The 27,465-nt window shown below is 43.5% G+C and overlaps 1 protein-coding gene across 4 annotated transcripts in view; it reads left to right on the top strand.

The window, feature by feature from the left end:
* Positions 1 to 27,465, top strand: part of STK11 (serine/threonine kinase 11) — a 114,842-nt gene that overhangs the window by 17,366 nt on the left and 70,011 nt on the right. For all 4 annotated transcript variants that reach the window (XM_058163541.1, XM_058163540.1, XM_058163538.1 and 1 more), the window contains one exon: positions 26,552 to 26,635. In XM_058163541.1, the coding sequence (XP_058019524.1) occupies positions 26,552 to 26,635 (84 nt within the window). The remainder of the gene's footprint in view (positions 1 to 26,551; positions 26,636 to 27,465) is intronic.

Genomic DNA, 27,465 nt, shown 5'->3' with positions numbered 1-27,465 from the left:
GGGGTTTCCAACCTTGTCAACTTTAAGACCTGTGGACTTCAACTCCCAGAATCCCTCAGTCAGCAAAGCAAAGCTGGCTGAGGAATTCTGGGAGTTGAAGTCCACAAGTCTTCAAGTTGCCACGGTTGGAGACCCCTGTTCTAGTGACCATTCTGGATAAGTGGCTGTCTTCTTTAAAACCTCCAGTGAGGAAGTTCCCACAACTTCTGGAGGCAAGCTGTTCCACTGATTAATTGTTCTCACTATCAGGAAATTTCTCCTTAGTTCTAGGTTGCTTCTCTCCTTGATTAGTTTCCATCCGTTGCTGCTGCTCCTACCTTCAGGTGCTTTGGAGAATAGGTTGGCCCCCTCTTTTTTGTGGCAAAATGATTTAAAAAACAAACAAACAACAACCTACTTTTAATGTTAATAAAAAAAAGTTAAAATACAAAACACCAAAATATTAAAAAAAAAAACAAAGAAGACTTGAAAAGAAAAAGGTGCATTAAAAAAGGGGACTATAACACATATACACATATTTTCCTCCTTAGCTGAATGCTGATTAATATATTACAATACAATATTGAGCTACAATATCTACAATAGTAGCTCAAAAGGAAATCCTAAAGAGAGTAGAGGTTGGAGAAGATGGTTGTGGTGGCTGTGCTGCACAGGTAGTCATCAACTTACAATGGGCTGCTTAGCGACTGTTCAAAGTTACAATGGAACCCCCTCCCCCCAAAAGAAGCTACTCATATGACCGCATTTTGGGTGCTCAGCGGCTGGCCTGCATTTCCAGCTGTTTGCAGTGTCCCGCGGTCACAGAACAATATTTACAACAATGCAATATTTTTGCTGGAAACCGGCATTTACTTCTGGTGTTTAGCAAAAATATGCCCCATAGTGAAAAATGATTTTGCTTAATGACCACACTTATTCACGTAATATGGATGTCTTAGCTTTATGATCTTCATGACTTATGACTAATGTGGAGGCTCCAATACGGTCATAAATTGAGGACTTCCTGTAACGAGTCTAAAGTGGTTTCCTTCTGCTGAATTAAAGAGGAGATGGGGAGGAGATGATTGGTTCTCTTCCCGTCCCCGCAAAGCATGCAGAGGTTGAACTTTCAGGCTCTCTTTCCTTATTCCATCATGCTGATACCATCATCTAATAGCCCGGCAAAAGAACCCCAAAGACCACTCCCACCAAATTGACAGTGCAAGCCAGCGCAAAGGTCCTAACCGGAAGCCCCCACTCAATTCTGGAGCCAGCCAGAAGTCCGATTCCCCCATCATAGTCTCCTAGTGTGGCGTCCTTTTTCCTCTGCCGACTGGAAGTCAGTTCCCCTACCATAGAGTCTCCTCCTAGCGTGGCATCCTTTTTCCTCTGCCGACTAGAAGTTGGTTCCCCCCCCACCATAGAGTTTTCTCCTAGCACGGCATCCTTTTTCTTCTACCTGTTCTAACCGAAAGCCCTATCAATTGTGGAGCCAACCAGCAACAGGGAGCCGCAGCAGAGGGATGTAAGAGCCACAAGAGCTTGCTGACCCCTGCACTAGAATATAAATTGAGAGCAAACCCCACTCCTTGCTAGCACTGATGATGTTACCTAGTTAGGGTAATGACACGTCTGCAAGAAAACCACCAAGCTCAGAGAGCACCGAGGGCTGCATAGTTCAACCCTGAGCGACAAATATTCTCCTTCATTGGCACCATCATCTTTTGAACACCATCTCAACCCTCCCCCCCCACCGCATTCCAGTACAGCTGTTCAGCAACCTGTCAGCCCGCAAGCGAAGTATTTTAATTAAGAGGTGCTCCTTTCTCTTTCTCCTTTCCTTTCCAGAATGATTTTTTCTTCTTTCACATTAGGCCTCCTTGAAGCAAAGACTCCATTTTTCAGGCATCTTCGGTGAATAAATAGGAAGCAGAATCTCCCCTGTGGGTGGGAAGGAAAAGCAGGGGAGATTGGCTGATTGCCATTTCAGAAAAAAAATTAACCAGTGGTAATTAGATAGATTCGGGGCTTGAGAAGGAAAACCACTGCAGATTTGAAAACATAACCCTGCCCCACAGTCTGGAGTCAGGGCTGAAGGTTGACTCAGCCTTTCATCCTTCCCAGGTTGGTAAAACAAGGAGCCAGACTGTTGGAGACAAGATGCGGACTCTGTAAAACTGCTTATAGAATGCTATAAAGCAGGGGTCTCCAACCTTGGCAACTTTATGACTTGTGGACTTCAACTCCCAGAATTCTGGGAGTTGAAGTCCACAAGTCATAAAGTTGCCAAGGTTGGAGACCCCTGCTGTAAAGCACTAAGGAGCGGTATAAAAGTAAGTGCTATTGCTATAATTAACCTTGGAGGATGTAATGTATTCTTCAGCAGGGAGATTTGGAACCAGGAAGTCTCTGCTAGATATGACTTGATCTCCATGTAGAGTCCAGAGTTGTTTGACCTGAGATGGGTGGCAAATAAATTTTATAATCGAGAAAAAATAAAGCTGCTTCCTATATTCCTGTTCCTTGAGGGATTGTGGAAGGAGAGTTGGGTAGCAAAAAAATCAAGAGTCTGATAGCACCTAATCGGTTTTACTAAAAGTTTTGTGAGCTACAGCTCACTGCCTCAGATTGACTCTTTGCATTGACTAACATATATCTCTGATGCGCATGAAAGCTGGAAGCTTTTAATAAAGTTGGTTTAGTCAAAAAAATACCCAGCTACCTCATCCAGTTCTTTCAGGGGTGACTGGTTGTTAGCAGAACCAGAAATGTCTAGGATTATGCTACATGCTATTATTGATTATTCCTCCCAGCCATGAAAACCTCTATACTCCAGAAACTTCATGTTGCCATTTTACTTTTGAAATTGGGAACTGAAAATTTTGGCAAGATTAGGATTAAAAAAAAATATCTGTTTTTGCATCCATTGGATGTTGGGTAAATTTCCTAGAAAGGCTTTTTCGTAAGTTATCTTTTGCTTGCAGTTCCTGCTGCAGAGTTTCCCCATCCCCAATCGCAGTTTAGCATAAATAGCTTGGGCTACTTGTTGAATACACAGAATATACCCTTCTTCCCTCAATGTTGACTCAGATTTCCCAAGAACTGCTTCTGACTTCCATTGCGGGAAATAATGCCTAATTTCCACGGGGGCCTTTTCTTTCTTTTCATGAGCTTGCATGGTTTACTCAGCTCACAGGACCCGCACAATCTTGTGAGTTGCTTTTTTTAAAAAAATAAATAAAAAAAATTGAACCCAGACTTGACTCATACAAGAATCTCTTTGGGGGCTTAAGTAAGGGAAATGATGGACAGAATGGAAAAGCAGTCGCGCAAGATAACATGTTGATTAGGGTTCTACAGATAGTCCTCAACTTAAGACTACATAAGTAAGTCATTGCATTCTTAAGTCAAATAGGACTTGATTTTACGATCATTTTTACAATGGTTGTTAAGTGAACGCTGTAGTTATTAAACGAATGCTTCAATCGTAAGCACAAACCCATTCTTCCAAATCGGTGTTGTGGTCCGCCGGCAGCCTGCGGAACTGGCAACGGAATTGTACAACAATGAGGCTGAGGTGAGGCCAGGGCCATCGGAGAGTGATGTGTGGACTCCAGAGCCTCCAGAGGCTGACAGTAGTGAGGCAGAGGAACAGGAGAGCCTGTTCCTAATTAGAAGAGCTGCCAGAAGGCAAGAGCAGCTCAAGCAAAAAGGAGGACTCGGGAGTAGGGACAAGAGATGATAAGGCTTAAAGCAGACCAGCAATGGCATTTGGGCTCTTTGCCGGAAAACAACATTGGTAGCTTTGTCTTCTGCTTCATCTATGTCTTGCCTTTTTTTTGTGTGACTTCTGAAAGTTTGGCAGTTTGCCTAATTAGACCAGGGTTTGTGATAAGACTGAGGAATTTTGTTGGGGGGAATTTGTTTTAATTTAGTTGAACTACGCTGGGAATGAAGTAATTCTCAACTGTTCAAATAAAGTTTGTTTGTGTTTCACGGATTGAGTTTCCTACTACCTACTTGGGCCTGGGTCACAACAATTGGTGGGTTTTGCCAGAAACCGACCAAAAAAATTTCAAATGGTGATCACATGACCATAGGACACTGCAACCAGTCAAGTAAAATGCAAGCCAATTGCCAACACCCAAATTGCAATCCCGTAGCTGTGGGGTGATGGTCATAAGTGCAAGGACCAAAATTTTTCAGTACTAAGGTGGCTTAAACAAATGGTTGTAAGTTGAGACTACCTATATGTTATGGCCCCTAATTTCAGCCAGCCTTGTGTCCTAAGAATGCCATTGTCTTGATAATAGATGACCTCTTACTTTTATTATCCTGCCAACTTTTAGCTACAGAACCAGAAAGAATATAGTTTGCCTTCTTGTTGTCCAGTTGTTGCTGAATAAAAAAATCCCTTGCAGATTTTTAAAAGCAGATACTTGGCTGCTCATGTTAATGACTTAATGTCAATGGTAGAAAAATATCTGAGTGTGGTGTAATCTAGCCCAAAGTGAAGTGTCCTATCTATACAGAAATTGGTTTTCCCTGAATTGTTTTATTTTGATCATCTCCTTTCCTTCCGATTTCCTGTATTTCTACCACATAAGACATGCATCGCCCCACAGCATAGCGTATGAAGCTGACCACAGAAGCTGACCACTTCTCACTTGGTGAGCAAGTGAGAAGTGAGTAGCAGAAGTGAGAAAGGGGATTAAACAGGAGATCCATATGGGTAAAAATAATGCGATTATTCTGCCGTTTGTAGGTAACCGGAATCTGAGAGCTGGCCAAGCAAACACCCCCGATTTAATCTATTACTTAGACTCTCAGTTAGTCATACCCCAGACTTAAATCAAATTGAATTGCCCATTGTCTATTTGTATAGTACTGGTAGTCCTCGACTTACGACTACAATCGAGCCCAGAATTTATATTGCTAAGTGAGACATTTGTTAATTGAGTTGCCCCATTTTACGACCTTTCTTGCCACAGTTGTTAAGTGAATCACTGCAGTTGTTAAGTTAGTGATACGGTTGTTAAGTGAATCTGGTTTCCTCACTGACTTCGCTTGTCAGAAGGTTGCAAAAGAGGATCACATGACTCCTGAACACTGCAACCGTCATAAATGTGAGTCAGTTGCCAAGCAGCTAAATTTTGAGCATGTAACCATGGGGATGCTGCGACGGTCTTGTGAAAAACAATCATAACTTACTTTTTTCTGTGTCATCGTAACTTTGAACAGTCACTAAATGAACTGTTGTAAGTCAAGAACTACTCTTTTTGCTTTCCTCAACAAGCATGCCTCACCCCAGACCTCCCTATCTGTCATGTCCCCCTCCCCCTCCGACGACCGGGTCTAGGAAGTCCGTATCAAGCGTGGCCACGAAGCCTCTGCAGCTTTGCCAAATTCCTTTCAGATTTCTCAGGGCAGGCAGGAATTCAAGTTGTGACTTCAGCAAACTAGATGAGACTTTGCTTGACTCAAGGAATGCCAAAAGCAGGTCCTTTATATAGGCTTTGGGGTGTGGCTCCATGACTCAGCATTTATCCAGGCCTGCCCCTCCCTTCCTTCTGCTGACGTCGCCTCTCAGATCTCCGGAAGCGAGGATCCTCCCACTTTGAATTCTCTTCAGCTGGATCTGCTGTCGGTAATTCTAGCACGTGGCTGGCTCCCTGCTCACACGCTGTAGGAGTGAGGTTTGTTTGTTCATTCCGGACATCCTGTCTGGGCATGGGGTTAGGGCCAGGGGCTGGAGGCATGACAGGCCGTTCATCTTCATTATCAGACTCCGAGTCTGATAGCAGACCCGGGACGAGATGGGAGGGGCCCGGCTGAGGAGAGGAGGGAGGATGAGGCACAACACTATCTTTCTATCCTCATTTGCATATCTTGATAGTTTCTCTGCCTATTTTCCCACGTTTGATAAATATTCTACAAAGGTGCACACATTCGATTATTTGCTTTCATTTTTCGCCACTTATATATAGTGCAGTCATAGGCTCCATTTTGCCTGTCAAACACAACAGCCTTGATTGTGTGATATATTATGCTATAGGACCATAGATGTAACCTTGCAGTTTTCAGCTAAAATATATCATTATCCAGGCGCAAAATTACATGTGCCGTCATGTCTCCAACCGACACACCTTTAACATTAGTATAAGCATTACTTAGAAACACATTAATCAATCAAGGCAACATGGAGCATCTTTGTTTTACTCTCTGCTTAGTGTTGTGCCATTCATTTATACATGGCATTTACTGCCATCCTTTACTACCCTTAAAACATGTTCAGTAACCAGTTTTCAGTTCATTTCCACATAAAGCATTCTGGGATTCAACTCTTGCTCACTGTCTTAAAAGCTTTTTCCAAATCTAAAAATGTACAGTAGACTTTCTCGCATTCATCAATTTCTTAGTGACTCTTCGACAAGTCAGAATCTGGTTTGCATTAAACTGCATTGTGTTTGTCATTTTTTTGTGAATTATTGCTAGTCAGTCAGTATTTTGCCATTTATTTTCCCCAGCAAACTAATGGCTGTATAGTTTTCTCATTAATTCAGGTTACGTTTCTCTTTGTGGCTGTGAATGGGTGTCCAGTCTAGTCACCTTGTGATTAAGTGTGGTCCAGTCACTCTTGACTCTTATCACATTCCATAGTTTTATTTATTTTACACATTTCTATCCCACTGGAATCAAAGACTCTCTACTACAATCTATATTTTAACATTTCTCTACTTAAACTTTCTAACCTGGGCTGCTTACTATTTTTAACATTCTCTCAGCACCTCTTGAGTTTTCATGATTTTTTTTTAAACTTGGATATTAACATTTAGAGCATTTGTTTCAATTCTGGTCTTATCACTATACATTTGCTGTAGAGGATCACTGAAATAGTCCTTCCAGCCTTCTCTCACTTCAGTTTCACTCTGAATAATTTTATCACTTTTATTTTTAATCCCATTCACTCTGCTGAAGGCTCCTTGTTTAAACCCACTTTTAAAGCAGTATCTTAGTTCCTCCAAATCATTCGGCTTTTCGTCAACATTCCTTGCTTTCTTTGACTATATTTTGTGCAACTGCGTTTCTCTCTCATAAATTTTTTGCAGCAGCCATGAAAAGCTTTGTTACTGCTTCTCAGGCCTCTTTGTTTCGTCCATCCATGAAGCAACTCTTTTTCAACGTAATTGCACAACACTTAACATATCATAACATAATAACAGAGTTGGAAGGGACCTTGGAGGTCTTCTAGTCCAACCCCCTGCCCAGGCAGGAAACTACACCATTTCAGACAAATGGCTATCCAACATTTTCTTAAAAATTTCCAGTGTTGGAGCATTCACAACTTCTGCAGGCAAATTGTTCCACTTATTGATTGTTCTAACTGTCAGGAAATTTCTCCTTAGTTCTAAGTTGCTTCTTTCCTTGCTTAGTTTCCACCCATTGCTTCTTGTCCTGCCCTCAGGTGCTTTGGAGAACTGTTTGACTCCCTCTTCTTTGTGGCAACCCCTGAGATATTGGAACACTGCTATCATGTCTCCCCTAGTCCTTCTTTTCATTAAACTAGACATACTCTTCCTCTTTTGGTTCTCTGCAGTAGAATTTTTGTTACTCTTCCGCATAATTCCTACATTCTCTTTCCTTAAATCCACTTCCCAGTCATTCTTTTGCACAATGGTTTATCCTCATAATCCTCTTTCATGCTTTCTCTTCCTGCAGTCATTCTATTTTTAGTTTCATTTTATTCTTTCCCTTTCCCCCCCCCCCCAAAATTCACTGCCAGCAAATGATAGGCCCGCTCATTCACAACCTCTTCTCTTTCTACCATCTTTCGATGATGAGTATTAGAAGAAATTCCTTTTCCAATCACTAATGATTGTACGCTAATATGTATTCAGTTGCCTTTTGTACATTTTAGAAACTGGCAACTCTATAACTGTTTATAAACTCTGTTATCTCATTCCCTCCAGTTCATTCAGTCACGTAGCAGAATATTTTGCCTGTTGAATCACATACATTCAAAACATGGTTCATTTTGTCCCCCAATTCATATTTAGTTCTTCAATTAACATTCATGGGAGCCTAACATTCAGCTGTCTTCCTTACACCTACATCTACACTTTTTCCAGTGGTGGTGTGATAAACTGAGTCATTCATTCAGGCTAAAACATGAAGAACGGTTGCAGGAACTTGGTATGTTTAGTTTAATGAAAAGGACTAGGGGAGACATGATAGCAGTCTTCCAATATCTCAGGGGCTGCCACAAAGAAGAGGGAGTCAAGCTATTCTCCAAAGCACCTGAGGACAGGACAAGAAGCAATGGGTGGAAACTCATCAAGGAGAGAAGCAACCTAGAACTAAGGAGAAATTTCCTGGCAGGTAGAACAAGTAATCAGTGGAACAACTTACCTTCAGAAGTTGTGAATGCTCCAACAATGGAAGCTTCTAAGAAGAGATTGGATAACCATTTGTTTGAAGTAGTGTAGGGTTTCCTGCCTAAGCAGGGGGTTGGACTAGAAGACCTCCAAGGTCCCTTCCAACTCTTATTCTTTTCTATTTCAAAGACAGCAGTGTAACTTTTTGAAAATGTCTGGGATTCTTGTAGTTTTGACACAATAGAGATGGACCTCCTTAGGAGAGGGGACTCCTAACATTCTCCTCCAACCCTGTTCTGGTGAGTTGGGCAGATACGACTGGGGAAAAAGACAGCCCTTCAAATAGAGGCAGTCTTTGACTTAAGAACACAACGAAGCCCAAAATTTCTGTTCCTAAGAGAGACAGCTGGTTAAGTGAATTTTGCCCCATTTTGCAAACCTTCCTAAGTGAATCACTGCACTTGTTCAGTTATTAACACAGTTGTTAAGTAAATCTGGCTTCCCCATTGACTTTACTGGTCATAGCAGGGGTGATATATTCCCGGTTCGGACCGGATCGCCTGATTCAGTAGTGATGGCGGTGGGTGGCTTGGAGAACTGGTAGCAAAAATCCAGGGCCCCCCCCCTCCATGCCCAGCTGAGCCGTGCGATCATCAGAGGGTTTGTTGTTGTTTTTTTTAGCTTGTAGAAGCATTTTTTCTTCAGCTGAAAAAATGCTTTTAGAAGTGAAAAAAAAAAAGTTGGCCACCCCCACCCAGTCACATTACCCCCACACCCACAGAACCAGTAGTAACAAATTTAACATTTCACCACTGCGTCAGAGGGTCACAAAGGGGTGATCACAGGACCCGGGGCACTGAAGCCATCATAAATATGAATCTGTTGCCAAGCATCCGAATTTTGGTCAGCATCTGGAGATGCTGCATTGTTTGTAAGTGTGAAAAAACAGTCAGAAATCACTTTTTTTCAGTGTCATTTTAACTTCAAATAGTCACTAAACGAACAGTTGTAAGCCAACGGCTACCTGTATCTGAAGGATCAGCATTATGGCAGTATTCATATAAATACAGTTGGCTGCAGTCATTTATACAGGTAGTCCTCCACTTACAACAGCTCATTTAGTGACCAAAATTACAACAGCACTGAAAAAAGTGACTTATGACCATTTTTCATAGTCACAATGTCGTGTCCCACTCCTCCGCTGACGGCCAGGTCGGGGAAGTCCGTATCAAGCGTGCCTCTGCAGCTCTGCCAAAATCCTATCAGAGTTCTCAAGGCAGGCAGGAGACCAGGAAGTGACTTCAGCAATCCAAGTTAGACTTTGCCTGACTCAGAGAATGCCAGAAAGCAGATCCTTTATATAGGCCATGGGGTGTGGCTCCATGACTCGGCACTTATCCAGGCCTGCCCCTCCCTTCCTTTTGCTGACGTCGCCTCTCAATTCTCCGGAAGCGAGGATCTCTCCAGCCTCCAGCTGTTGGTAATCTGAGCTCATGACTGGCTTCACATTCTTCAGGCTCACATGCTGTGGGGGAGGGGTTTAGTTGCTCCGTTTGCCTGGGCATGGTGCCAGGACTGGGGGCTGAAGGCACGTCAGGCCCTTTGTCTTGCTCGGCCTGTCCGGGCATGGTGCCAGGGCTGGGGGCTGGAGGCATGCCAGGACATTCTTCCGAACTATCAGCCTCCGGCAGGAGATAAGAGGCGCCCGGCTGCGGCAGGGGGAGCGAGCGAGACACAACACACAACCTTTGCGGCATCCCCATGATCACGTGATCAAAATCCAAATGCTTGGCAGCTGGTTCATACTTAGGACAGTTGCAATGTCCCGAGGACATGTGATCCCCTTTTGCGACCTTCTGACAAGGAAAGTCAATGGGGGAAGCCAGATTCACTTAACAACGAGCTTACTAACTTATCAACTGCAGTGATTCGCTTAGCAACTCTGGCAAGAAAGGTTGTGAAATGGGGCAAAGCTGCCTTAACAAATTCTCCCTGAACAACATAAATTTGGGGCTCAGTTGTGGTCGTAAGTTGAGGACTACCTGTATTAGCAGTCCTGTGGAATTAATTCCGGTGGAATGGCCTGGAAAGAGAGCCCCGTTTTCCACATCCTGGGAGGCAAAGCCGGGGTTTAGAGGAGGTGGGAAGATCTGTCCTAGAAAGAGAGCAAGACATCGGAAGGAATCCTGTGTCCCTAGCGTTGTGCGGCTTTCTTTCTTTGGATAGGTGGAACAGCAGGCTTGCCTTCAGCTTCTCTTTCTCTTTTCCCCCCTGTTCCAATGAAGTCCTCTGATTAAAGGTTCTGTTTCCCTGGCTAACACAAGCCTTGAGCTTTTCTTCCTGTTTTGAATTTGTGGAACAACGGGGGGGGGGGGGGGGGGAAGAGGTGCTGTGTGTCAGAGAGAGAGAGAGAGAGAGAAAAAAGGAAGTATTGCCAAGCGCTGGCATCATGAGCCACAGCAGTTCCGGCAGGCACTTTCAATCAAGAGAGGGCTGTCTCTGGAAAGCAGGAGCGTTGGACAAATTGCGTGCGAGTCGTTCTATTCGTTCAGGAGTTTTTTTCCCCCTCAACATTTATACCTGCCCCAATCTAAAAGGATAATAATAATAATAATGATAATAATAATAATAATTATTATTTAATTTCTATACCGCCCTTCTCCCGAAGGACTCAGGGCAGTTTACAGCCAGATAAAAAACACAATTATACATATAACCCAAAAATTTAAAAACCTGTTAAAAAACTGATTCAGTTTGGCCGAAATAAGACTTTAAAACAATAATAAAACTATAATAAACCCCTATTAATTAACCCCTACTATTAATTTAAGCCAGCCCTGCACGGCTAAACAAAAAGATCTTCAACTCGCGACGGAAGGCCCGGAGGTCAGGGAGTTGTCGTATCCCTGGAGGCAGCTCATTCCAGAGGGCAGGTGCCCCCACAGAGAAGGCCCTCCCCCTGGGGGTCGCCAGTCGACATTGTTTGACTGACGGCACCATGAGGAGGCCCTCCCTATGGGAGCGCACAGGTCGATGGGAGACTATTGGTGGCAGCAGGCGGTCCCGTAAATAACCCGGTTCTATGCCATGGAGCACTTTAAAGGTGGTAACCAATACCTTGAATTGCACCCGGAAGACCACAGGAAGCCAGTGCAGCTTGCGCAGGAGAGGTGTTATATAGGAGCCTCAAGTCGCTCCCACTATTACCTGCGCAGCCGTGTTCTGGACCAACTGGAGCCCCCGGATGCTCTTCAAGGGGAGCCCCATGTAGAGAGCATTACAGTAGTCCAGGCGGGAAGTGATGAGGGCATGAGTGACCGTGCATAGGGAATCCCGGTTTAGGAAGGGGCGCAACTGGCGTATCAGGCGTACCTGATAAAAAGCTCCCCTGGCGACGGTCGTCATATGCTCTTCAAAAGACAACCGTCCATCCAGGAGGACGCCTAAGTTGCGAACAGGGACAGCAAAAGGAACAATAATATTAAAGGCATTATCCTTTAAAAAACAACAACACAGAATGACAAAACTAAAAGGGATCTTGGAGGTCTTCTAGTCCTCAAGTTGAAGTCCTCCAGGCTTAAAATTGCCAAGATTGGAGACCCCTGCTTCAAACCATCTCCATTTTTGTTAAGGGTCTTGGCGGGATGAGAGCCACTGTGCTCCTTGTGCTCCAAATTATTAACCTGGTAACCAAGTCACCTCTAAGCTTTGCTGGCTGAGAAACTCTGGGAGTTGAAGTCCACAAACTTGGCTCTTTGAGAGCCAAGTTTGCAGACCCCTGGCCTAGAAGAACTCCAAGGTCCCTTCCAACTATTATTCTCTTATTCAGAGAGAGAGAGAGAGAGATGGTTAAGAAATAGGAAATGTAGATCACACACACACACTTACTTTCAGTGCTCACTTTGCTAGGCTGGCTATGGAAACACTAGCCCTTGCAACCTAGAACTCTAAATTTGATAGACCTAATACCTAACCAACCCGTTTTAGGAGAAAAAAATTGGACTTAACAGAATTTCTCAAAAATAGTATATTGTGAGCAGTCCTTTTCTCACAAACCTTCAAACTTTCTCCTAAATAATAAAAGTATAATGCAGTGAAGAGGGAAACACAAAATAGGTCACCAGCACTTGCAGAGCAAGTCAGTTCATTTAAGATGGGAGGAATCCCCCCCCCCCTCAGCCAATGGCCAAAATTTAATATATTTGTTTTTCTGAGACCTGCAGGGAAGCAGTTATTAATGTCTTGTCATTAGAGTAAGTGGGATTCAGGTAGGTTTGCTTATTGTGGAGGAAGATTAAGTGAATTGGAGAGTCCCTCTTAAAGGGAAAAAAACCCAAGAACTTGAAATATGAGCCTGAAGGCAACCATTTCATTCAGAATAATAATAATAATAATAACAATAATAATAACAGAATTGGAAGGGACCTTGGAGGTCTTCTAGTCCAACCCCCTGCTCAAGCATTTCAAACCAATAGTTGTCCGATCTCTTTTTAAGAACCTCCAGTATTAAACCTCCAGTATTAAAACATCTACAACTTCTGGAGGCCTGCTCACTTTGGAGTGAGTATTTGGGATGTGTCTGTGTTGTGCTAAGAAGGCTGCCTACAATTTCCAAGTCACCAATTGCCCATTCTTTTTTAAGACAAGTTGCCACAATTGTGGAGGATAGAAACCCTGGTATAATTGATGTAGCCTCCCTTTCCAGCCAAAGGAACTGGCTAGAACTGAAACAAGGACAGTTAATAAGAGTTTGTTAGAGGGATTTTAAAAAGCCCCTCTAACAAACTTTCCTCTAAATCAAGAGTTAGTCCTTGGCTTATGAGACAGCCTAAGAAGAGAACATGAGAAGGAAGGACTCCCTGGAGAAGAGCCTAATGCTGGGAACGATGGAGGGCAAAAGAAGAAGGGGACGACAGAGAACGAGGTGGCTGGATGGAGTCACTGAGCTTAAATGGACTCCAGAGGATGGTAGAGGACAGGAAGGCCTGGAGGAATGTTGTTCATGGGGTTGTGATGGGTCAGACACAACTTCACAACTAATAACAACAAAGCAGAGAACAAGATTTTTTTTAAAAAAAAAAACTTTCTACTGGTAGTGAGCTAGGAAGCAAAAGTGAAAATGAATGGATAAGAATTTTGCTATTGTGACTTGTAATATTTGTGGCATTTTTTTTATCTTCCTACCTGAAAAACATTCTGCATATATTGCAGCAAATTCAGGTTCATAGTGGTCTTTGAAGAAGACGTCAGAAGAGCACATTAGTTTGCGTCAGCTGATGAGTATTTAGCCATTCAAAGAAAGGAAATATCAGTAAAGTTGTGATAACAGAAACTGACAGCAGAAATAATGATTCATAAAGAAGAAAGACAAATGTGCGTGAAATTAACAACCAGAAGCAAGAGACTTTAGGGCATTCCTCTTAACCATTTTCTGCCACCCATTAGGTAGATAATTTCCTTACCCAGCTAGATAACATCTTCAGTGTGTGTCATCTTGAGTTACTTCACATCTTGAGTGGCCAATTTAGCCTTCTGTCAAATCTTCCCCTGGTTTGCAACCGAGAATTTGGAGAGGTTTTATTCAAAGAGGCATTTTTTTTTACACTGTTCCAGAAAAGAGCTATTCTGTTATGTTCTGGAACACATTTATAAAAAAAAAACCATGGACTTGTGTTTCTGGTGGGTAAACAGCCAGTTCCTCCTCTTCTCCAGAGTTGGCATCCCAACTAATCTCTACTGGGTGGTGAGTTCCTTTAAAACCTATGCAGGATGGGCTTTAGCAATTGAAAGGTGACCCAACCTGCAGGTTTCTAACACAGGAAGGCAATGGAGTACCATGGATCATGGAGTAAATTGAACAAGTGCAGCTTTTTCATTGATCGAAAAATAGCACCTAAGGGAGGACAAAGAAGCAAAAACGTGGAAGCAGGTCAGAGGGAGATCGAACCTGGAAATAAGGAGGAATTTCCTAACAGCGAGAACAATCAATCAGTGGAACTATACTGCCTCTCGGAATTGTGGATGCTCCACCACTGGAGGTTTTCAAGAAGAGATTGTCCGGGATGGTTTAAGGACTACTGCCTTGGGCAGGGGATTGGACTAGAACAGGGGTCTCCAACCTTGGTCCCTTTAAGACTTGTGGACTTCAACTCCCAGAGTCCCTCAGCCAGCTTTGCTGGCTGAGAGACTCTGGGAGTTGAAGTCCACAAGTCTTAAAGGGATCAAGGTTGGAGACTCCTGGACTAGAAGATATCCAAGGTCCCTTCCAGCTCTGCGATTCTATGAAATGAGTCCTTCCACATCTGCTTTTCCTCTTCCCCACATCTGCTTTTGAAAGCTAGATGTTCAGCTTATCCTGAACCCCCCCAAGCAGAAATGGGTCATGAAGGGCCGTTCCATGAATGGAGTAAAGCGGTTACCCATTAATCTTGCGGTCGCCTGCTTTTGAACCGCTGGGTCAGCGGGAGCCGGAGCGTGTGACGGGAGCTCAAACCTTCCTGCGGCGGCAACCAATCTCAAACACGAGGCTGCCAATAATCAGCCCAGCATTCTAGCCTCAGGAGTCACCATGCTCTGTGGACCGTTCACATCAGATTTGTGTTTGATGAAGAGGAAACAACAAAATTTGGGTATCCGCTGCCTTTGGGGTTGCCTGGGGAATGAAACAAAGGAGACGTTGTAAGGCAGGGGTGTCAAACTCGATTTCATTGAGGGCCGCAACAGGGTTCTGTTTGACTTCAGGGGGTGTGGCCAGGGTGGGTGTGGCCAGCTTAACGTCACTTCTGTCGGGAGTACCTGTGGCGGCTCGAAAACTGGTTCCCGAGCTCTGTTTTTGGCTGTAACGGCCTTCCCTCCCGAGCTCTGTTTTCACTGGCGGAGGCACCGCGAGCTGGTCCTTCGCTGTTTCCAGCGGGCCAGATCTAAGCACCCCACGGGCCGGATTCGGCCCACGGGCCTTGAGTTTACACCCCTGTCATAAGGACACATTCTGCAATGATGGTGAGTTACCAAGGCACCTTTATGCCGCAGTTAGAGGATGTGAAGAGGCTTCTCATTGATAGGATTTAGAAACCATAGTAATGAAAGAAATTCTAAGGAGAGAAGAAGGAATATCGCAGAAGAGATGGACGCTTAAGGGCCGGGAGAGGTAACTGTGCTCTCCAAATAATAAAAGGTAAAGGTTCCCCTCGCACATACATGCTAGTCATTGCCGACTCTAGGGGGCGGTGCTTATCTCTGTTTCAAAGCCGAAGAGCCAGCGCTGTGCGAAGACGTCTCCATGGTCATGTGGCCAGCATGACTCAACGCCAAAGGCGCACGGAACACTGTTACCTTCCCTCCAAAGGTGGCCCCTATTTTTCCTACTTGCATTTTTACGTGCTTTTGAACTGCTAGGTTGGCAGAAGCTGGGACAAGTAACGGGAGCTCACCCGGTTACACAGCAGCACTAGGGATTCGAACCGCTGAGCTGCCGACCTTTCGATTGACAAGCTCAACGTCCTAGCCCCTGAGCCACCGCGTCCCTTAAATAATAAATAATAAAAAGACTCATGGAATTTGGTGATTCACTCCTATCTGCATTGTCTTTGGTGAAGTATTTATCTAGGTTAGCATAGTCAGAAGTTGCGGAGAGCTAGTAATACTACAAAGTAGCCTTTTGTTGCTTCTACACCTGGAAACATTCTGTCCAGTTGTATCTTCTCCCCCCCCCCACCCCCAAATATTGCAGAGTTGGGAACAATGCAAAAATGGACAAGCAACCAATGAGGTGATTAGAACGGTTTTCTTGAGATGAGCAGCAACAGTCTTGGCTGACTTGGATACAGATTGATAGAAAGTGGTAGTTTTTGTTATAAAATAAAAATTGAGCACTGGCTTATGACGTTTTGTGGCTTTCGTTGTCTAATGCTTGTTTCTTCAAAGTTTGTTCTGTTGACAGCCATGTGGACTTCCAACCAGTGGTGGGATTCAGCCAGTTTGCACCACTTGGGGAGAACCGGTTGTTAACTTTCTGAGCAGTTTGGCAAACTGGTTGTTGGAAGAAATCATTAGGGCAGAGAACCGGTTGTTAAATTACTTGAATCCCACCACTGCTTCCAACCTATACCGTATTTTTCAGAGTATAAAATGCACCTTAGTTTTTGGGGAGGAAAATAAGAAAAAAGCTGATTGGCAGGTGGATTGGCCTCCCAGAATCAGCTGTTCCCAAAGGTTTTTTTTTTCTGAAGCTCCATTTGGAGTATAAGACACACCCAGGTTTTCACCTTCTTTTTCGGGGGGGGGGGGGGGAAAGGTGCCTCTTATACTCCGAAAAATACGGTATGTTAGAGAAGCCAATAGGTTTAGTAACGTGTTTCCCTGCCAGCTTTAAGATTCCCTAGCATGGCTGGCTGGGGAATTCTGGGAGCTGAAGTCCACATATCTTACAGTTGCTACAGTTTGGATACACTGATTTAATCGAACTCTGAAATTAACAGAGGAGACATATTGGAGGCTCAAAGATTAACAGATCACAAAAGAAGAGTATGCAAGGTAGCCCGGAATTCTCCAGTTGTCATAAAAATGCAAGTATGACTGCAGTTTTTCGTGAATCTGTGGAATTTGATGAAAAACACAGTGCAAAAACATCCATTTTGGATTCCTCCCCCTTCCTCTTACTAAGAAAGCACATCAAAGCCCAAAGCCCTCACCTACTTTCATCTTCCCCAGGTTAGCTCTGCAGATTGCTTATTGGCGCCTTTCCCCTCCCTCCACCTCAACCCCCCCCCCCACTTTGCATACTGAGAAGGCAACAGCTCAGCTTTTTAAACTGCCTTGCCAGATAGTTTATTTTTCTCCCTTATTGAATATCGCAGACTGCGGTTTCTGTAACTATACCTATATCTATACTGTATATATGTGGTAGCTGTAACGTTGCTTTAATGCTTACATGTACTCTTCTGTTTCTAAATACCAAGTAATTACCTACTTCCTATTTTAGAAAAAAGTCGGGGATTTACTGGTGCCCTCTCTGTTCTCACTAATAGCATGTTTTATCTTTTAGCATCTTCAAATTCCCGAAGGATTCTTCTGCATTAAATAGAACAGTGGTTCTCAACTTTTTCTTCACCATGGAACCCACTTTAAATACCTTTTGTGGCCACGGGTCATGGCCATGGACCACCAAGACTTGACTCAAACTTTAAATCATAAGATTTCTTCAAGCCTTCACAGACACACCCACACACCCGTGATGGGGTTTGCGGGCCACGAGAACCACCGAAATAGAACATAGAACTTAGAATAACAGGGTTAGACAGGGACAAGCAGGAGACCTTATAACAGTGGTATCAAACTCAATTTCATTGGGGGCCACATCAGGGCTGTGGTTGATCTCGGGGTGGGGGATGGGCGCGTGGCTTACTGGATGGGCGTGGTCAACTGGGTGGGCATGGCTGATGGTAGGCGTGGTCAGCTTGAAGCCACTCCCCAAACTGCTGGCATGTTTCCTCTTCACATTGGGTAGACAGGCCAAAACCACAGTGACCTGATCTTTCCTCTTTGCGCTGGGTAGACGGGGATGGCTGCAAGGGCTGGATCGGCTCACATTGCAGGCCGGATCCAGCCCAGGGGCCTTGAGTTTGAATGCCTTATACCATTCAGGACAAATGGCTGTCCAGTCTCTTCTTGAAAACCTCCAGTGATCGAGCACCCATAACTTCCAGAGTTAATACTAGGTTGCATCTACAGAGGGATAGCATCAAGATCATGTGAAGTGCGAGTGCCACTTTATACTGCACTGGTAAGACCACATTTGGAAAGACTTCATCCAGTTTGGCCACACAATGCAAAAAAGATGTTGAGACCATAGAAAGATTGCAGAAAAGACCAGCAAAGGTGATCAGAGGTCTGGAGTTAAACCTTACGATGAACAACTAAGGGAGCTAGCTATGTCAAGTCTAATGAAGGGAAGGACTAGGGGTGACATGATAGTAGCCTTCTATATTTGAGTTTCTGTCACAGAGAAGAGCCAGAATCTCGTCACGTCAGCAATGAACAATCCTGAATAGGTGTGTGATTGGGGTCCCGCATCAAACTCTAGATCACATTGTGACCAGCTAAAGGCTGAGGGCATATACCGGTCCAGTATCTGATTTTTTTAAATATAAACAATGCTGTGCTTCAATGGTTAGGTGGTCTAGACCAGGGGTCTGCAAACTTGGCTCTTTTAGGACGGGAATTCTGGGAGTTGAAGTCCATAAGTCTTAAAAGAGCTAAGTTTGCAGACTCCTGGTCTAGACTTTTATATTTAAACACAGATCTTCTTTAGCATTTATATTTTATTGTGTTCTACTAATCTAGATGAAATGTTAATATATATATATATAGATAGATAGGTCTTTGGTTATTCGCGTTTTCTCCCGCGTAAAATTGGAAGTGTCTTGGCGACGTTTCGACGAAGTCTCATTCGTCATCTTCAGGCTTTAGCTTCGTGCTTCTGGGAGCAATGTGTGATTGCAGCTGTTTCTTCCTTTTTAACTGCCAGTGGGGGTTTGAACTGATTGGGTGGGAACTTGGCTGTGCTCTGATTGGATGGGGGTTTTTTTTTGTGCTCTGATTGGCTGGGGGTGTGTCCTGTTTGGGTGGGGGCTTGAGTCTGAGTTGCAGGGGGGTTTGAGCTGGTGAGCTGCACTACTGCTGTTTGGCTTCGTGTTCGTGGTCGTGCTACATCTTCATAGTGGGTGTCAGTCTGCTGCATGTATGGATTGGAGGGGTTTGAAATGGCTAATGTTGCAGCTGCGGTCTGGCTTCTGGTCCTTGGTTGTGCTTCCTGATCAGTGTGGGTTTGGGTCTGCTTTCTGGGTGGATGTGTGGTGGTGACATCCTGTGTGGACCTCGTGAGTGTAGGTCTGGTGTCATTCCTCGTGTTAAGGATTCGTTTGTCAATAAGGGTGGGTTTCCAAATGGCTGGTAGGCGGGAGGTATCATCTCGTTTGTTCATGCTGTGTGGGCGTTTTTCTATCTTGATGGCTTCTCTGATTATTCTGTTGTTAAAGTGTTCAGTTTTGGCGATAGTTCTGGTCTTTTTAAAGTCAATATCGTGTCCTGTGGCTTTAAGGTGTTGGACCAGGGAAGAAGTTGGTTCCTCTTTTTTGACTGAGTTCTTGTGTTCTTCAATCGTGCACTTATTCTTCTGTTGGTTTGTCCAATGTATGTGGTGGGGCAGGCGGTGCATGGGATTTCATATACTCCTTGATTTTCTAACTCAATTTTGTCTTTGGGGTTTCTTAGGATGGTGGATATTTTTTGGTTTGTGCAGAATGCTGTCTTGATGTTATGTTTGTGGAGGATCTTGCTGATTCTGTCTGTGGTGCCTTTTATATATGGGAGGGGGGCTGTGCCGTTTTCTTGTTCTCTGTCTTGGGTTTTAGTGGGGGGTTCTTTTTGGATTAGTTTGGTAATCTTATTTCTCTGGAATCCATTGGATGTTAGTACGTTTGTGAGAGTGTGTAGTTCGGTTTTTAGGTGTTGTTCGTCAGCTAAGCGTTTTGTTCTAGAGATGAGTGTCTTGGCTACGGAGTTGATCTGTGCTGGGTGGTGGTGTGAGAGTGCGTGCAGATAGCGGTTTGTGTGTGTTTTCTTCTGGTAGATGGTGTGTTCTAGGGAGCCATTGGGTTTCTTGTAGACTAAGACATCTAAGAAGGGAAGTTGGTTGTTAACTTCTATTTCCATGGTGAACTGTATTTTGGGGTGTAGGCTATTGAGGTGTGTGAGGAAGTTGTCAAGTTTTTCTTTCCCGTGTGGCCAGATTATGAAGACCCGAATAACCAAAGACCTACATACAAACACCCGCGAAAACCTCAGAAAACAAATATATATAGATATAGATATAGATATTTTGCTAGCCAAAGTATAATATGCCATACGATAGATAGATAGATGGGGGGGTAGAGGTAGAGGGAGGGAGGGAGGGAGGGGGAGAGAGAGAGAGAGAGAGTGAGAGTGAGAGTGAGAGAGTGAGTTGTTCCACAGTTCATCTGGTTTTTAGGGAATCTGCCTCTGGATCTTGCGCCAAACATCTCCCTTTAGCAAATAATTTTTCCAGGTCTGTTTTGAACCCATGCTAAAGCTTCAGCAGTATACAATTAATTGGGGTTGGATTTTTTTTTGTTTTATTGCTGCGAGCTGCCCAGAGTTGTTTTAAGATGGGCAGCCCTGCACATCTTTTAAAGTAAATAAAAAATAATTCAGTTTAGGACCATCATTCACCATTACCCTTTACTAAAACGATAGCAGTTTTTCAATAGCCACTATTATCTACATCCGCCTGAGGTTTTGAAAGCCATTGTACCTCATCCATCAAAATGTCCCCGCTTCAAACCAGACTTGCTTCGGGCAATGTTAAGATTCTACCCCAATGCCAGTCTCTCAGCTCCACCATCGATGCAGCATTTTCTTAAAAGAAATTAAAATAATTCCTCATCTCAGCTTCTTTTATCAGTTACCTAACCCAAACCATTTATTTGGGAGTCCGCATGGACAGTCAGCAGAAGCCACGGCTGAATGCAGGCTGTCACAGCAGTTTTGGAATGTACTGAGGTAGCAAGCTATGCCAACAACAACAAAAAGGCTCAGTTAGATATGTTTGAAATAATAATAATAATAATAATAATAATAATAATAATAATAATAATAATAATAATAATAATAATACCCCAGATATTATGATTGTGGAAAAGAAAAAAAGTGTGGATAGTCGACATTGCTATACCTGGTGACAGCAGAATTGATGAGAAACAACTTGAAAAAGTCACCAGATATCAAGATTTGAGAATCGAATTGCAGAGACTCTGGCATAAACCAGTGCAGGTGGTTCCAGTGGTACTCGGCACACTGGGAGCTGTGCCTAAAGACCTAGGCAAGCACTTAAAAGCAATTGGCGCTGACAAGATCACCATTGGTCAGCTCCGGAAGGCCACCTTACTGGGATCCGCTCGCATAATTCGCCGATACATCACGCAGTCCTAAACGCTTGGAAAGTGTTCGACTAGGGATCTAGTGATACGAAATCCAGCATAATTATCTCGTTTGCTGTGTATATTGTCATTTTGTATAATAATAATAGTAATAATGAAAAGAATAGCAGCTTTTAGTGAAAATGATGAAAGCTAACAAGATAATCAAGAGAAAAGTGAGGGTTGAGACCAATAGAAATGGGATCAAGAAATGAATTTAAATCTCCAAGGCTGGATGAAGGCGTAATGAGTGAACAAGTTGGCCTGGAAAATCTTTATGTCTCTGAGAAGTCCTGGAGACCTGATGAAGTTGACTGGTGGAAAGCAAATGTTGTCTCTGCTCTTTGAAAAAGGACATTCCATCAAACTACAGACCAGTTTTGAGGCCAAAACTTGGTATTGGTGAGAAGAGAGTTTTTATTTTTATGTCTGTTTTTATTAATTCTTCCAACCTCCTAGGATCATTATATGAGTGAGTCAGGCATGTAAGTTCTATGGATGGATGAATGGATAGGTGGATGGGTGGATGGAAGGTTAGGTGGGCAGATGGATGGATGGAGGGATGAGAGGAATTAGAACAGTTTTGGAGTAAGAAGAAGAAGGAGGAAGAAGTAAAAAAAAAAAGTTGCAGAGAACGCTTAACCTTGAAAAGTGAAGACTGGAAAGAAAAGATATAATAGTCTTTGAATTATAATACAGGTAATCCTCGACTTACAACAGTGACCATTCAAAGTTTCAACGGCGCTGAAAAAAAGTGACTTATGACCCTTTTTCACACTTACGACCATTACAGCATCTCCATGGTGACGTGATCAAAATTCAGACGCTTGGCAACTGACTCATACTTACGACGGTTGCAGTTGTTCTCTTTTGCCACCATCTGACCAGCAAAATCAATGGGGGGAAGCCAGATACACTCAACAACTGTGTTACTAACTTAAAACAACTGCAGAGATTCACTTAACTTGCTGTGGCAAGAAAGGTCGTAAAATGGGGCAAAAACTCACTAAACTAGTTTTGCTTAGCAACAGAAATGTTGGGCTCAGTTGTGTCGTAAATTGAGGACTACCTGTATAATAATATCTGAAAGGATGTCATGTACAAGAAAATGAAGACCTCCATTGTTATGGCGTGGAGGATCCCAAATAATAGAAGGACCGCCTTCTGCTACCACATGCCTCCCACTGGCCGGTACGCTCCCATAGAGAGGGTCTTCTCAGGGTGCCGTCAGCCAAACAGTGTAGGCTGGCGACCCCCAGGGGGAGAGCATTCTCTGTGGGGGCACCTACCCTCTGGAACAAGCTTCCCCCAGGACTTCGACAACTTCCTGACCTCCGGACCTTTCGCCGCGAGCTGAAGACATATCTATTCTTTCGAGCAGGACTGGCTTAAATGGGGTTTTTAAATATGGATTTTATTGGGGTTTATTTTTTATATTTTGTATGGTATTTTAAATTTAGGCTATTTTGAATAAGTTTTTTAAAATGTGTTTTATTGTAATATATTGTATTATTTTATTTGCCTGTTCACCGCCCTGAGTCCTTCGGGAGAAGGGCGGTATAAAAATTAAATAATAATAATAATAATAATAATAATAATAATAATAATAATAATAATTATTATTATTATTATTATTATTATTATTATTATTATTATTATTATTATTATTATTATTATTATTATTATTATTATTATTAAGCTACCGGAAGGTTTCTGAGGGGGAAAAAAGTCCTACAATAAGAGAAGTTCAGCAGTGAAAGCAACAATCAAAATGTCTCCTTCGTTGGATTAGCTCTACCAAAGGCTAGCTAGCTCAGGTGTCTCCAACCTTGGCAACTTTAAGACTTGTGGACTTCAACTCCCAGCAAAGCTGGCTGAGGAATTCTGGGAGTTAAAGTCCACAAGTCTTAAAGTTGCCAAGGTTGGAGACACCTGATGCTAGACAGTCTAGGATTCCTACACAGAGGAGAGAGTTAGTCTCTGTGACTTAAAGAGCCTCTTCTGACTCTGGTACTTTGTGAATGAGGTTGTGTTGCCTTCATAACACCCAAGTAAGGATCAGCTCGGCTGAAACTCCGCAGTTTGCCAAACTCCTGTTCCATTGAACCCCGTGGATAAGCCATGGGGCTCAAATTTGAAAGTGTTTCTTCAGCCATGTTTAATTTGTCCATTCAAATATTTGAATGTGCGATTGCCTCACACAGCTCTGCTGGATTAGAATTTGGGGACTCTGCCAGGGCCAACTGGAAGACTGAAGTGACAGATGCAGAAAAAAGAATGAGTAATCAACCAGCTAAAAGAGAATTAGAATTAGTATGTAGTTCGCTGCTTCTAAGCTATTTATGGTATGAGAGTAACAACAAAAGAGAATAAATATTTTGTTCAATGGGTTTTTTTATACTGTCTTTCTTCTTAGAAATTCATACACAGCCCTCTGCCTCCTGCATTGTAAAACATTTTCTGCCTATTAGGTGAGATTAGATACATATGACAAACACACAGAGAGTCACTCAACAGACTTCCTGTTTGATTAAATTTGTGAAAATCTAGATTTCTTCAGTCCAGGTCCAGCAAAGACTTTTGCTGATATCTGGACTAAACATGGCTGCTGATGTCTGTGGACAGTTTCAGTCGTTCAGCTCATGATTGTCCCAAAAGGCAAGTGGACTTCTGTGTTTTTTAAAACGTTTCACTTTGAAAACTTCTTTTAAATGTTTTGCTTCTCGTCCAAGAAGCTTCTTCAGTTTGAACTGAAGCAAAATGTTAAAAAAAAAAAAATCAAGAAAGTCCAGTTGCCTTTTGGAAAAAGCACCTCCAGCTGATAACATTCCTGTTGGTGGAGTTTTCCGTAAGCGGATGGCTTCGGGGCTAAGAGATTAGATCCTTTCCTCTGTCTTGATAACGACTGTATAATGGTATTAAAAGCAAGAGCTACGGATCTGCACAGTATCCTTAGAACCTGTGATTGCAGTCAGACAGCGAATAATCATGGGTGTCTTTAAGTGGGGCTCTTTTTCTGCAGCATTCTTCCCCACTCATGGATTATGCTGTGGGAACGTTCTTATGATCATCCCACATTTTTCCATTCCCCCTTCCATCTTTTTTTGTTTGTTTGTTTGTGTCTATAAAATTGGCTGTGAAAGAAAAATATGTTGAAACTGTTTGTTCTGGGGGAGGAATTCAGAGGGTAGGGAGTGCAGCATTGGCTGCATGGTCTTTGAGGTTGGTATTTGATAGGCAGGCAGCACATCGGTGTTCCAACAGCAAAACCACGGCAGACTGCAGGTAGTCCTCGACTTACGACCACAACGGAGGGTGAGAATTTCTGCGGCTAATCAAGGTGGTTATTAAGTCCGGCACATCTAGTTTTGCAACCTTTTTTTTTTTTTGCATGGTTAAGTGAACTACTGCACTTGTTAAATGAGTGGTGTGGTCATTAAGTGAATCCAGTTCATTGACTTCGCTTGTCAGAAGATGACTAGGAAGGTCATAAATGGCCATTGCATGACTTTGGGAGGCTGCAACTGTCATAAATACAAGCTGGTTGCCCAACACCTGAATTTTTTATGTGACCATGGGCAATGGTTGGAAGTGTAAAAAACGGGTCATAAGTCATTTCTTTCAGTGCTGTTGTAACTTTGCATGGTCACTAAATGGATGGTTGTAAGTCGAGCACCACCTGTAGGGTTATCTGAAGGATCATCGTTATGATGGTGTTCAAATAAATGCAACTGGCTGCAGTCATTTGCATTGGCAGTCCCGCAGCCTGGAAGGAGACCTAGGTTTTCCGCGTCCTGCGAGGCAAAGTATGGCCATGAGGATGCTGAAACAGTCATAAATGTGAGAACCAGTCATAAGTCACTTTTTTTCAGTTCTGTTTTAACTTTGAATGGTCACTAAATGAATGGTTGTAAGTTGAGGGATACCTATATATGTTTCTCTAGAGCAGGGGTCTCCAACCTTGGCAACTTTAAGCCTGGAGGACTTCAACTCTCAGAATTCAATTCTGGGAGTTGAAGTCCTCCAGACTTAAAGTTGCCAAGGTTGGAGACCCCTGCTCTAGAGCAGCGGTCACCAACTGGTGGTCCGTGAGAATTTTTTGGTGGTCCGCAGAAAATGTATTTGCATTTTTTTATATTACACTAAATCAGGGGTCCTCAAACTGCAGCCCCGGGCCGGAAATGTGCAGTGAACGTTTGTGTTGTTGCAGAGTGTCTCCTCCTTCGGAATCTTCTTATGTGGGTCGGAGGGGGGTAGAATTTACGACTTGGGGTCTGCTTCAGCCTCCTGGTGCGGGGCTTTGGGCAAACACTGGAGGGAAGCGCTGCTGGTGGCAAAGAGCGGAGGACCTTGTTCCAATGGGACTGCATCATGGCCTGGAACTGGCTGACCATCTCAGCCCACTGAGCCTCCAGGTGCGGGTACCTGGCCTTGTACTCCCACAGGTCTTCCCTCTGCTTGGAAAGCCTATGTTTGTAGTCCTCAGTGAGGTGCTTCTGCTGAGCCTCCTTCTCGGCCAGATCCAATTTGAACTGAGCTGTTTTGCCAACTCTTTCTCGTGGTGGCTGCTTAGCTCCAACAACTGCTTCCTGTTGGGGCCCTAATGAGCCCAGGTGGGGAGGGGAGGAGTGGCTGGGAGGGGAGGGCCGAATAGAGGCCGGCGAGGCACCCCTTGATGTGAGTGACATCGAGTTGGCCATGACCACCTAGTCACATGACTATCTAGCCACACCCACCCAGCCAGTCATTAGGCAGATCATATTAGTGGTCCGCGGGATTTAAAATTATGAATTTAGTGGTCCCTGAAGTCCGAAAGGTTGGTGCCCCTGCTCTGGAGTACACTTTTGTACAGACTTCTGTGCAGTTTTGATCACGTGACACAAGGGGGATGCCGCAACAGTGATCAGTGCAAGGACCGGTTATAAGTGCAAGGACCAATCGTAAGTCATATTTTTCAATGCTTATTGTACAGAGAAACATATACAAGTAGTCCTCGAGTTAGAACCATTCGTTTGGTGACTTTGAAGAGTCATTAAACGAACGGTTGTAAGTCGAGGACTGCCTATATATGTTTCTCTGTACAATAAGCAATTCAAAACATAACAAATTCATTCATAGAGCAAGAACTTTACTGTATTTTTTTCGGCTGGGCTCGTCTCTTTGCCAATACATTTTCCTCTTTCTTTTTTTCCCCCCTTCCAGGGAAATACAACTCCTACGGCGGTTGCGGCACAAAAATGTGATCCAGCTAGTTGACGTGTTGTACAACGAAGAGAAGCAAAAAATATATCCTTCCTTTGGGCTCCCCTGTTGAATTCTGGTTTCCCTGGTTTTTTGTCTTCCTTATTTCCACATGCCCCTCTCTGGTTTCAAATGTCTCCATCTTTCCACATTTAGATGCCTTCTATGCAGACAGGCGTCCGTCACTCAGTGTTGTTTATGAGTGATGGCAGGGATTCTCTCCACCTCTGCTATCTAAGATCCTGGCAGATGTCCAGAGCCAAATCTCAACCTTCTGCATGCAAAGCAGATGATGGACCTTCTTCTCCAAATCTAAAAAAACACAGCAGAGCCCTTCTAAGGCCATGTTTCTCCAACCTCGGCAACTTTGTGTGGACTTCAACTCCACAGCAGAAGTCACTTTTCTAATTTCAGAGAAATTAGAGCAAAATGCAGTCACATGACTGCAGGATGCTGCGAATAGCTGCAGATGTGGCCAATATGACGGTAATAAACTAATTTTTAAAAAATCATTTTCCTACCTGTCCTCACATTTGCAACCAAATTTCGTGTGCCTGACAGCAAAAGTCTTCAGTGTGAAAAAAAAATTGAGATCTGATCAGCGTAGGAGGGTTCAAATCAACTAATTAAAGTCATGGAGCTGAGTTTCTAAACTTGTGGTTGGCATTGATCTACCACAATTTGCCACGGCCAGCTCACCATGGCCAACTCACTGCGGCCAACTTGTCGCAACTAACTTGCTGTATGTACAATTGGACACGGCTAACTCACTGCGGGACAACTCGCCAGGACCAACTCAACGTAGGTCAATTCACCGCGGGACAAGAGTTACATTAATATCGAAGAAATAGTGGAATAGAATCATTAAAGAAAGG

This window comes from Ahaetulla prasina, chromosome 1, assembly GCF_028640845.1.
Source record: "Ahaetulla prasina isolate Xishuangbanna chromosome 1, ASM2864084v1, whole genome shotgun sequence".
Classification (NCBI taxonomy): Eukaryota; Metazoa; Chordata; class Lepidosauria; order Squamata; family Colubridae; genus Ahaetulla; species Ahaetulla prasina.
Note: the sequence above shows the minus strand (reverse complement) of the source record. Positions and strands in the feature narration are given on the sequence as shown.